The 12713-nt window shown below is 40.9% G+C and overlaps 2 protein-coding genes across 8 annotated transcripts; both read left to right on the forward strand.

The window, feature by feature from the left end:
- Positions 1-889: 889 nt before the first annotated feature.
- On the forward strand, positions 890-7490 carry LOC112225493 (gap junction beta-2 protein). 7 transcript variants are annotated; one of them, XR_002949604.2, is made up of 6 exons: positions 890-1072; positions 1892-2716; positions 4332-4374; positions 5516-5601; positions 6157-6218; positions 7413-7490. XR_002949604.2 is itself a non-coding variant. In XM_042306461.1 (5 exons), the coding sequence occupies exons 2-4, from the start codon at positions 1919-1921 to the stop codon at positions 5578-5580; spliced, it is 906 nt and encodes a 301-aa protein (XP_042162395.1). In that variant the 5' UTR covers positions 890-1072; positions 1892-1918; the 3' UTR covers positions 5581-5601; positions 6157-6649. The 7 variants fall into 7 exon arrangements, 6 of the variants coding, with proteins under 6 accessions (XP_042162395.1, XP_024245268.1, XP_024245267.1 ...); XM_042306461.1 differs by lacking the exon at positions 7413-7490 and having other exon boundaries at positions 6157-6649; XM_024389499.2 differs by lacking the exon at positions 5516-5601 and having other exon boundaries at positions 891-1072; positions 7413-7466.
- Positions 7448-11517, forward strand: LOC112225492 (gap junction alpha-3 protein-like). Its single transcript, XM_024389495.2, has one exon. The coding sequence runs from the start codon at positions 7448-7450 to the stop codon at positions 8756-8758; it is 1311 nt and encodes a 436-aa protein (XP_024245263.1). The 3' UTR covers positions 8759-11517.
- The last annotated feature ends 1196 nt before the right edge of the window (positions 11518-12713 follow it).

Below are 12713 nucleotides of genomic sequence, written 5' to 3' on the forward strand. Positions count from 1 at the left end.
TATAAACTAAAAATCAGATTAAGTTTCGTTAATTTTTGTTCTATTATCTATACAATAGGCCATCAATGAATTTTGGCTCAATATGCCTGGCATATTAACGTTACCTCTTGCAAGGAGCTTTCCGTTTTGATAGGGTTATTTTACCTAAAATCCTTTAGGCCTACCTACAGAAAAAAACACATACTCATCCCTGCCCAGCCTGGCAAGAGTGTCCCGTGGGTGTTTAGCGTTCCCAGTGGCTCTGCAAGCACTGAGCGCATATTCTCCAGCTGCTGGCATGCTCTCCAGGCACCTGAGCCTGAAAGCAGTGACTCGGGCCAAACTCATGTTTCTAAAAATGAATTCAAGGGGACTGTAGATGGAGCCTAATAAGGCATTTTTCGTTTCATTTGATTTTAATCATAAGTAAGTCACAGCCTAGATGTGCAATTTATAGACTATAATGATTTAATACAACGAAATGTTATTTAAATGCTAAGGCTTAATGTCCGACAGCCTAGTGTGTCGCACTCGCAAATGCTTTACGATGTATTGTATTTCTTTGTAGACTAAAGCCTTGAAATAATATAGCCTAAATAATTAATTTTCGTTCCTTCTCAGGCTACTTGTTTGGCTCCTGACCTATTTAGAGTGTTTATATGCTGTTTAATATGACATGTAACCCATTTCAAATGATGACAACCTTTTCCGGTTGTTTATTAAAATACTTTTAATTGAAATCATAATGGTTTGGTTTCAATACTTCGAAACCAAATAGTAGATTCTGGTAGTCATAAAAATACATAGGCCTACTCTGTCCTGAACATGTCCCGGTATTCCGATTAGCGAGTGGAGTTGATGAGTGCTCTTATCCTTGGTCTCGCCCCTAGCGGGTGGATCCTCAAGAGGAGAAGATGATAAAAACTCAGGTGCATCGCTCCTGAGCTCACACACGCAGCTTTCTCAGTTGGACTTGCTTCCAAACAAATCACACTTTACTCATCTCAGTTTGGAGTTCCTTGACAATACGGCGTTAAAGAGAACCGAAAATTGAAGTTGATGGAAGTTTGCTGATATTCCAGGAAAGTGGGAGGTGAGTTAGCTGTGATTTGTGAATCATTCGTGCCGCATATTCAACGGTTTTATTCAGATTTATGTAACGATAGAGCCGATGGTGAATGAGATTTAGATGTTGTCCCCCTTTATATACAGGTTAGAATTGTCAGGTTAGAAATTCGATGAGGAAACCAAAGTTGATTTAATGTGATTGATTGTCGAATTGTTATGGACAGTTTGACATTTTGTGGCCTATTATAATGAAAACAAAAGCGATTTAATTTATTTCTCTAAGATAATGGGAATTCACTTTCTTGTATGACATGATTTATTTTGATCCATCTCTCAATATAGCCTCACTTTTGATAGCCACTAGCCAGTGTTGTGTGAAGGTAATTACTTGACTGACAACACACATTATATACTGTACATCAGTGGTTCCCAACCAGGACCCCTGGGGGTACTTGGCCTATTCAAATGGGGTACTTGAGAAGACTCATGAGACCATAGGTTTAATGCTAAAATGCACATGAGGGGGAACTCTGGGCAGAGCCAAATTCAGTTGGTGGTACAGTAACCAAAAAAGGTTGTGAACCACTGATATACATTATATACAGTAGTTGTCTTGAAATGTATTGGAGAGAAACACCACTTAGAGTTAAGTTGAACACTTTTGGGTTGGACCTTTTGGTTAGGTTTTTTAAATGGGGGGAGGACTAAAACAAACACTTAACAGTGATGTAGGTCTACTGTTTTCCTACCCAGGGTCTGTTTGGTTTTCTGAAAATAAAACCTTTGATGTCCACTAAGAACTGAAATGAATTTGTATCCTTCTTTCCATTCTTGTGCTCTCCAGGTGGTCTCAGACAAAGTTGCCTTAGAGATGAGTTGGGTTGCTCTATACACCCAGCTGGGCGGGGTGAACAAACACTCCACCAGCCTGGGGAAGATCTGGCTGTCTGTCCTCTTCATCTTCCGTATCACCATCCTGGTACTGGCTGCAGAGAGCGTGTGGAGAGACGAGCAGGCTGACTTCACCTGCAACACCCAGCAGCCTGGCTGTAAGAACGTCTGCTACGACCACTTCTTCCCAGTGTCACACATCCGCCTCTGGTGCCTACAGCTGATCTTCGTGTCCACACCGGCCCTGCTGGTGGCCATGCATGTGGCTTACAGGAAGAGTGGGGACAAGCGGCACATCATCGCGGCCTCACGAAGCGGTGGTGATGACAAGACCAGGCAGGTGGACCTGGAGACTCTAAAGAGGCGGCGTCTGTCCATCACTGGGCCTCTGTGGTGGACGTACACCTGCAGCCTGCTCTTCCGCCTCATCTTTGAGGCTGGCTTCATGTTTGCATTCTACTTTGTCTACGACGGCTTCCAGATGCCTCGTCTGGTGAAGTGTGAGCAATGGCCCTGCCCCAACAAGGTGGACTGCTTCATTTCACGACCTACGGAGAAGACCATATTCACCATCTTCATGGTGGTCTCCTCTGCCATCTGCATGGTGCTCAATGTGGCCGAGCTGGCCTACCTCATCACCAAGGCCCTGATGAGGTGCTCCACCGGGATTTCCAAGAGACGTACCTCTGGTCATGTGGCCACGGACAAGTCTCTACTACAGAATAAAACGAATCAGATGCTGCTGTCGTCTGTTACGGATTCCTCCAGCAACAAGACTGTGTGAGGACAGCCCAGTGCCTGTTCTTTTCCATTAGAGACTACACATAACTAGGGAGTAGATATCTATCAGTGTTTTGTTACCATGAGATGAGACCATACTTGTATTCTAGTTGCCTGTAGCAGCTGAGGACCGGCCTAACCCTGAGTCTGTAGAGGATATTTCTCTCTCAGTGCCCTAAACTACTTTTTGAGTTTTAAAAGTTAACGTGCTAGAATTTAATGTATTATTGTTATTGATATCAATTTAAGGTGCTTGTATGTTTGAGCTGTATGTCTGTTCAGGGAGTGGTAGGTTGAACAGAAGTGAAAAATGGGTCTAGAGTGCCACCTTCTGGTTTACAATGTGTTTGCAGGAGATTGATGTTTTATTGTGGAGAGCAACCAGAATTGGTTAACATTGTGTTCAGCTTTTGTGGGAGACTTTTCCAAAGCAGAAACTCAAACATGTGCAGTTTTGCTCCAAGTTCTATTTGAGGATCACCCGTGTACACATATCTGCCTGCATTCTAACAGTGACGAGTGGAATTTCTCAAGTACCAAAGCAATTTTAAGTCGCTATCAGCAGTCTCAAATAGTACCTGATGCTGTATATTGAGCACAATGTTTCAGAGAAGATGGCTGATCCAGTTGAACATTCTGGGCAGGTTTCCTGGACCCAGATGAAGCCTATGCCTAGACTAGAAGGCATGCTCAATTAGGAATATTAATTGTAAAGTGCTTTTTGGTCCAAGAGTAGGCTTAAGCTGGGTCCTGGAAACTGGCCCTCTGAGCATGCCAACTGTGACAGACATGGCCTATTGTTGTCAAGACTGGTGGTAAACCTGGCTACAGAGCCTAACTGGGGGTGTTGTCTTTCAGCTTGCTGCTTATTTTAGCCACTGAACTAATCAGTGTACCTCTTTCAATGTGAGTAAGCAGACTGATCTACAGGCAAAAATGGCGTAATGTGCTCCGTCCACACATACATGTAGAAGTTGGAACACCATAACTTGTATCACTGTAGTGACAATCTGACTGTTACATAGGAAGACGTAAGGACACTTTTACCAGTGAGATGCATCCCACACATTTTGTGATGGCTCATGATTTGGACATTGTCATGGAAAGCAAACCGTAGGCTAACTTTCTCTCAATATTCAGTTGAGGCGCTATTTGTATTGTGATTTTTTTTAGAGGAAATACCAAAGGATATCTGTAAATGCAACATTTTGAAAGCCTCATGGTCACACTTCAGCAGTTAGAAAGCTGATAGATATGCCCTAACTGCATATTATTTGAAGGATGTTTGATTTGTATTTTTTTTATTAGCTATCTGCACTTTGACCTCCAGTCTTGAGACTGTTTAATACTTTTAAAAAAAATGATACTTATTCCTTTCACACTGTTGGACTATCGGTTGTAATAACAATGATTGATTGCATGTGCATCAACCTCAGTCACTAGGATGCGCTTCTCTGGACAACCAAGAGAGGGCAGGAGGTTATTGATATAGGTTTTGGGGTGGGTGACTGCATTTGCAGTGTAACTTTTGATAGCCATATGACAAGTAAGTTCATTTTATTCTAGTGAAGTGTATAATCATAAATACCTAAATCACATATTTTATTTGACAGGCCTATGTTCTCCCCAGCTTTCCAAATGAACTATTTCTCACAGGTGGGTTACTGTATAGGCCTACTGTATTGTCAAAATCGCCTAATTCAGCCACTATAGTAGGCCAAAGGTCAGATGTAAAAGAATGAACGCAGAACCCACTTTTCCGGGATAACATACACCCCCAGACTGCATAGCCTATAGTTGAAGCTTGAGCGATGAATTAAAAAAAAAAAGTGTACAGGGGCGTGGCGTGCATTGGTCCAGGGTGATGACTTTCTGAATTCATTCATGCATGGTCACACAATGTGACAGTCGCGATAACTGGGAACTGGAGGGAGTTGCCCTTCGCGGAAACCCATTTCCAAGTTAAATTTGCCTCGGAAAAACGAACTTTCCTTGCGCAAGTTTGGCGGCGAATCCACGTGTGAAGAAGTTTGCGCATGAATATCTTGGCCTGGCTGCGTTTAAAAGAGTTTGGTAAGCTGGCAGAGGTGCCAGAATTTGGGGACAGGGAGAGAGGGGAGGTTACCAGCTTCCTTGGGAGGTCTGTAGGCTATCCGACGCACTCAAAATATGGCACCAATGGCAGACGGATATTGCTTTCGATATTTAAGTTGGGCTTCCCCAGTTTAAGGTATGATTGAAGTTAGGTGTGAATATCTTTCCCGGCACTGTCATCCTAGACCGTGATGCTGGTAACTTATATATAAGCACATTTTATTTAATGACAATGTCAATGTTGAGTGTGCCTATTTTAATGATTATAATACAGGGTTACTACTGTAATATATAATCAGGATTAAATAATAGGATAAAGTTATAGGGATGCTTATTAAAAAGAGCCAGTGGACGGACACAAGGCCTATCCTGCACCCTTTGTAAGTAATTGAAGGCTATCTGAACATGATCAAATTAATCAATATTACTTATTTAATGTTAAACAAAACCTTCATAAAACATCTGATATTGAATGTATTCGATTTGTATAAACTGATGAGACATTGTCTGGACTGATATACGTGTTTAGACAAAACAAAAAAAATTAACATGCAGCTTCCAACCTTATCAGATATGGTATTCTAATCATGTAGTCTTTATACTAGCCTAATAATAGCAGTGATAATGCAAATACAAATATATGAAACATATACATGTTAAAGCATTCTGCATTGTTTTATACAGTCATTTATGTTTCCCACAGCCCTGATGACTTCAACAGTTAGATGCCTGTTTTTTTCTCCCCTTAATCAGCACTTCAAATTCTGATGAGACCAGCATTGATTTGGGGTGGGTCATCATCAGACCCATCGAACAACAATTTTGGAATCGATTAATCTGAAGTTGTATCAATATGCGTAGGCCTATAATGTTAGCACTTCTTAATATATATTTCATATGTATTTGCTGTGAACCATATAGGCCTATATTTTATATATATATATATATATATATATATATATATATATATATATATATTTGAAACAATATTTTAATCAGGATACAAACTATAGGGTGGGCTATTGATAAGGAGAGAGAAATAGGTGAAAGCATATTTCAAAATAGAAATGTATTTGCATATAAATGATTTGTCAAAATGCCTGTCTTTCCAATCTAATTAACATCCTAATTAGTGACACCATACTAGTTATGAATCAGATTATGGTAATTGTCACTTCAATAAGAGTGACAAAAACCAAAGATTACTCATCATTAAACAAAATAACAGATTTAAGCAGACTGGCACATAAAACCTCAGGGAATAGGCTTCTTTTTAGTTTGGGTTTGATGTAAATACATTCATGGACGAATATGTTAACTGATTTATACTTTTTTTCATTACAGGTGTCATATATCTTCTGAACCCTAGTCGATGGATTTATTACCGTCAATAGAAAAACATTTTAGTAAGTTCCAACTATTTTATGTTCCTGCTTGTGTTTTGGTTTTGGTGTGAATAGTAGATTGATCTGCTTGGGTTTTGGTGTGAATAGTAGATTGATAGGCATCTACTGGCAAGTTCATGTGCACAACGCTAACCGAACGCTATATATCGATAACAAAAGGCAGTAGACCTATTTGTCTTCATGCTCCTGGTCAGTTAAAAACCATTCTAAAAGCTTGTTTTTGACCATCATTATGGGAAAGTGTCATCTGATTATTCTGTCTGGTTTCATTTATGCCGCATGACGGTACACATTATTGCTAGTTAACTAGTTAATAGTTTAGTCAATGCATGTTATTGTGAGTATGGTGTATTTGCATTTATTGGCTGCAATTTCTGATACAAATTACCATTCAATTCCCATTAAAAGAACACACATTTTTTAGACTCAAACATCAAATGGCCTCTGCATTGGTTATTTCTTCTCTCATCCTTTTTTAACAAGTGAGGTAGAGATGTATTAGATTTAGCTAATAAATAATTGTCATCATGTTAAAAGAGGCCTATAGCTGGACTTTGGACTTGACCCCTATGGCCCTATTGGATCTGTAACAGTGGGAGTTGTGTGTGTCAGGGCCTACACACCGCAACCTCCGCTCGCTGCTGTTTTTGAACATTATAATGTTGATCTCAGCACATGCCATCTGGGCAGTGGAGCGAGCAGGTGAGAGAGGGAGAAAGAGAGAGAGAGTGTGTGAGTTTGACAGTAACAGAGAAAGTGGGAGAGAGAGAGAACAGGATAGTGAAAGTGTTAGCATAAATGTCAGGTTCATAGTTCTAAGCTAAATAGTGAAATAGGGTGCTTCACAAAATGATATGACATTACCGAACATTTCTATACCGTTCACTTCCTTTGACCAATTGTTCGATTGAGACAATTGATTCAGCGGTTTACGTCAATGACTTCAAGGCCATTTTTTGTAATTCATTTTAATAAGCGCTTAATGTGTTGTGCCGATGTGAAGTGTGATTAACACTTTGTGGGTGATGATACCTCTGCTTTCACTCTCAAGGTGTGTAATGCTTCTCTGTCCATGTTTTATTTGACTGCTATTTATGCTTTATGTTACACAGCATCACTTTGACAGGTTTCCTAACAATCTCTTTTTCCCCCTCTCCTTGTCTTTTCTTCCCCTCCTCCCTCTGTTTGTTCCAGACTGTACTTTCTCCCTAGGCTAGAAATCTTGAAGCATGGGTGACTGGAGCTTTCTGGGGCGTCTGTTGGAGAATGCACAGGAACACTCAACAGTAATCGGCAAGGTCTGGCTGACTGTCCTCTTCATCTTCAGGATCCTGGTGCTGGGAGCGGCAGCCGAGGATGTGTGGGGCGACGAGCAGTCTGACTTCACCTGCAACACACAGCAGCCTGGGTGTGAGAACGTCTGCTATGATGAGGCTTTCCCCATCTCGCACATTCGCTTCTGGGTGCTGCAGATCATCTTTGTGTCCACGCCCACCCTCATCTACCTGGGTCACGTACTGCACATCGTCCGCATGGAGGAGAAGCGGAAAGAGAAGGAGGAGGAGCTGCGAAAGGCCAACAGACTCCAGGAGGAGAATGAACTCCTTTACAACGGCAAAGGGGATGCAGGTGGAGGAAGAGGAAGAGGAGGAGGAGGTGGTAAAAAGGAGAAGCCACCTATCAGGGATGAGCATGGCAAGATCCGCATTAGGGGTGCCCTGCTGCGCACCTATGTGTTCAACATCATATTCAAAACCCTTTTTGAAGTGGGGTTCATTTTAGGTCAGTATTTTCTCTATGGCTTCCAGCTGAGGCCGCTATACAAGTGTGCTCGGTGGCCCTGCCCCAACACTGTGGACTGCTTCATATCTAGGCCCACTGAAAAGACGATTTTCATCATATTTATGCTTGTGGTGGCTTGCTTGTCTCTTTTGCTGAATTTGTTAGAGATCTATCACCTTGGGTGGAAGAAAGTTAAACAGGGAATGGTCACCCCTGATCATGCATTGCTGCCCCGCTCTGATGGTGTGGGGCCTGAGTCCATGACTTCAGCCTCCAGAACTGCCCTTCCCAACCTCAGCTACCCACCGATGTACACGGACGTGACGGCTGGGAGCGGTGCCTTCCTGCCGCCAATGGCAGAAGCCTCCACAGCAGAGTTCAAAATGGACCCCCTGCAGGAGGAGCCCTCATCCTCCTACTACATGAGCAGCAACAACAACCACAGGCTGACCACGCAGCAGAACTGGGCCAACCTGGCCACCGAGCAGCAGACTCGGGAGATGAAGGCCACCTCCTCCTCCTCTCCATCTGATAGTGAGCAGCAGCCTCGTGAAGCTGCTCCCCCCCCCACCACCACCACCAACCCTAGCTCCAGTGGGGGCAGTTTGAGTGGGGGGAATGGCGATCAGGAGGGAGGCCACGTCACCACCACAGTGGAAATGCACGAGCCCCCTGTTATGATCACAGACCCTCGACGGCTCAGCAGGGCCAGCAAGAGCAGCAGCATCAGATCCAGGCCCAAAGACCTGGCAGTATAGTCAGTCCCCCTAAATACACCTCCAACCTCCCAAAGCCCCCAATGATTTTTCTATATAAAAAGTACAAAATAAAAAAAAATATATTTTTGTTTTTTTAATGGAGGCAATGTGAGGCAGGGGGCTGGAACTGGAGTTGTTGCCTAGTATATATATATCTATTAACAGCAGTTGATATCAGTGCAATTGGTGAGTTGTAGCATACGTTTTAGAATAAAAAATGCACACAGTCTGATTGTGCAATGTTGGTTAAAATGGTCTGACAAGCTGAAGGCTTCGATATACTGGACATCAGGGGACTTTATGGTTCTTATTCCAGTTTAAAATGGCCAAGTAACTTTTCTGTTTGATTTTGGTTTCAATGGCCTGGTATGTGTCAATGTGCTCTTGTCAACAGTGGTTATTGTTGTTGTGTTTATTTGATGAACATAAAAGCCTATTTATTCCAATTAGGAATGATACTGTACATTCATCAAATCGTTGAGTTCGGTTGGCAAATTGCTGAGAACCAACTTCGAATAAAACTGTTATGTGGAACAAGTACGTACAGGGTGATTTGAAACCACTTGTGTGTTTATTATGTTTACTCTTATGCTGTTATCCAGTTCCTTCAAGTTGAGCCTTTCTTAAAACAAGTTATTTAAAAACAATTTTGGGGTGTATTAGAAAGTCGTTTGCAAGACAAACTAAATCCAAACATGTATGCTCTCATTCTCTCTCTAAGATGAAGAATACTGTTCAATGTCAGCAATGACACCAATATGGGGGACAGCATTTGCTTGTTCATTATCAAACTTTTATATTGTACTTTAACACTTCCTGAATTTCACAATCTAAATTATTTTTATAATATTCAGGAAATAGCCTAGCTATTTTTTTGTATTATGTGTTTGAAGAGTAACAGTGGAATCTGTAAATGCAAACTACAACTCACTGATTCACTAACTGGTCTGCAGATGCATTTATCTGTCTGATTTTTACCCAGGATCCACTTACTGAACACATAATCTACACAAACTATAACCGGATTATGGGTCAAAGCTAGAAGTTGAATGTGTTATTGTAGTCTAAAGCTGTTACAAGGTTCCATGGTTCCAGCCCCTGCTCCTACATTTGATTCTCCAATGCAGAAATTAAGCAAATAAAGTATTTGTTTTTGCCTGAAATTAAAAAGTGCACTGCCATATGGACAATGAAAAATTTACATCCGATTTTAAGAGGTTGAAAACAAAATATAAACCAAATGCTTCAACTTAAGACAGTAAATAAGATTTGGTTTTTTATATATTTATGATAACCATGTTTATTTCTGTCATCTTAAACACAATATCACTTTTTAATCATTGCATCTTCATGTTGAGGGTAACTCACTCTCATACATCACGTGATACTTTATTGGTTTTTCTTAAAAGTGCTATTTTTTAAAACAGAATTGAATTATAATGATCTTAATTCTAAACTGTAGTCAGTTTATGACAACCAAAACAACTATATGGTACAAAATGGTTCAAATGCAATGACGTTGCAAGTGTCATAACGCCAGGATGAAAAGTCCATCCTCATTTCTTATTTTTGACAGAAGCTCAACTATTACTGACTACTTCACCTGTTGTAAGCAATGGGAAGCATATGCTTCCGCCTAGTTAGTGTAAATGTAATATTTCACATTTTAGATTTACCTGAACCATCTTGAATAACTGAAAAGCTATGCAAGTAATTGCACAACACAATCATTCACTTAAAATAGGCCTTTTCTTAAATTACTTGTGAAACATGATTAGTATAATACCACACTTCTATGTATTTCTTACATAGTTCTTATACTTTCAAATTACCATATACTTATAGTTTATAGTTAGAGAAGGATCATAAATAAAACACAATAACAAACATTCAATGCAAACTAGAAACCATAGTTACAACCGTGGAGAGACTACCCGAGGAGACTATGCAATCCTTTGCTTATAACAGTGTTACTCTTATTGGGACAAGTGTTTTTCCCAATGTATGTTACCTTTTCATTTAAATTATTTAAATGTCCCAAACCACAAAAAAATCTGTTATTTGCATTTGTCATTTTGGTTCTCAAAGTTTACATTTTAGTAAAAAGGTAAAATATTTGCACATTTAGGCAAAACATGCTGTTCTAAGAAGTTTATATTGGTAGGAGAGAGTGGAAAAGACACCAGACTGCCAATGTTTATAATCCTCAAATGAAAATGTCTTAACAGTTAAACACAACGGCTCTTTGCGTTAGACAGTATTTTTTTTTAAATTACATCAAATGTCATGGTCTGAGACGATTGCAGAAAGTTTGGGTTTTCAAATATAGAAAAAAGTGGGCTGAGAGTATTTCCTGTGTGCTCACTCAGTGCTTTCACTATGTTCTCAACACATTCCTGTGACTCTCTGGTTAGCTTGTATTAAAATATCACACTAATGTTGAGACAATGTTAGCTGGGTAGCTGGCCCTTTTCTTCTACACACAGCAACTTGTGTATCGTTTTGAGTTGCCCACAAGCCCCTCATCCAATAGGTTCATATACAGTAGCTTTCTTCAAACTCGATGTGTGTCATGCTGAGTGTGATTTCTCTGGCCAGGAGTAGGAACCATCTACATTATGCTCAGAACAACAGCCTGTTTCAATGCTGTCTTAAGAGAAGTGCCTTGTGTATGACATTTTGTAAAAACAAGTTGATGTAAATGTTAATTTACCTCAAATGTTTACAAAACTGTTATTAAACAAACTTTTTGTACCATATTTCCGGTATATGTGGCAATCAATAAAATTGAGCCAGTATGTGGACCTACTGTACTTGAGTATACATTTTCAACACACACATTCTGTACCTTCATGAGTAGATAATATCTTGGGGAAGCTGGGATGCATCTTGTACAAGAAGAGCTCACACTCACTGACCTTTAAATGTATCGCTCCCTCTCTTCACATTCCAAGGTTGGATGTGAGAATGGGATATTGCGCTGGAAAGGAGGAAAGAGTGACACCACTCCCCACAGTGCTGACTACCCTGCGAACACACATCCACACATATAAATAAATTGAGACCAGCGTGTCAGTCTCACACGTTGGAGACAAACATCTATCACAAATCCATTAAGCACCATCACACAGACCCAGCAACTCTCACCAGCACCGGTGGACCAACTCCCCAACATTAAACCTCTGGGAAAGTTAATATGAGTTTGGCACAGAGGTGGCATATAATAACTAGGATAAAAATAGAGACAATCAACAGTATTATAGTAAACTGCAACCCAAGAAAACTGAGGGCAATGTAGTTAGCCAGCTGGCTTATGAATATGAATTAAGACATCAAGGTGTCGATGATATCTACATTGGGCACCACGAGTCAATGAGTGATTCGTAACCTGCCTAAAACAACAAATGACCAGGCTTAGGGGAGTCCAGTGTAGAGCCTCGAGTCCAATGTAGAGCCTCGAGTCCAATGTAGAGCCTCGAGTCCAATGTAGAGCCTCGAGTCTAAAGTAGAGAATGGAATCTAAAGTAGAGCCTCGAGTCCAATGTAGAGCCTCGAGTCCAATGTAGCGCCTGGAGTCTAATGTAGAGCCTGTATCAGGAGCACCTGACGCATGAAAATTAGCTAGGAATGGCCCTTCAGGCTGTCCCTGGAACTCATGGGAACCAGGGAAGCAAAACCTACACATCTACAAATGAAATGGACACCTGTTCTGAACTTGTGGACATGTTTGAGAGTTGGGAAGAACAGTGGGTAGAAGATGAGAAATGTGGGGAGAATGACAATGGACAAATAAATGTGAGTAGGTACAACAGGAACAAGGAGGAGAGTGATTAGTATTGGGTGCATAGATCAGACAGGGCCAGCCAGACTGGCAGAGGGACAAGATAGAGAGATAACATATAGGTGCGGGGGTACAGGGTCCTGTGGCTGAGGAGTGTTGGTAGATTGCTGGTGG

This window comes from Oncorhynchus tshawytscha, linkage group LG26 (genome assembly GCF_018296145.1).
Source record: "Oncorhynchus tshawytscha isolate Ot180627B linkage group LG26, Otsh_v2.0, whole genome shotgun sequence".
Taxonomy (NCBI): domain Eukaryota; kingdom Metazoa; phylum Chordata; class Actinopteri; order Salmoniformes; family Salmonidae; genus Oncorhynchus; species Oncorhynchus tshawytscha.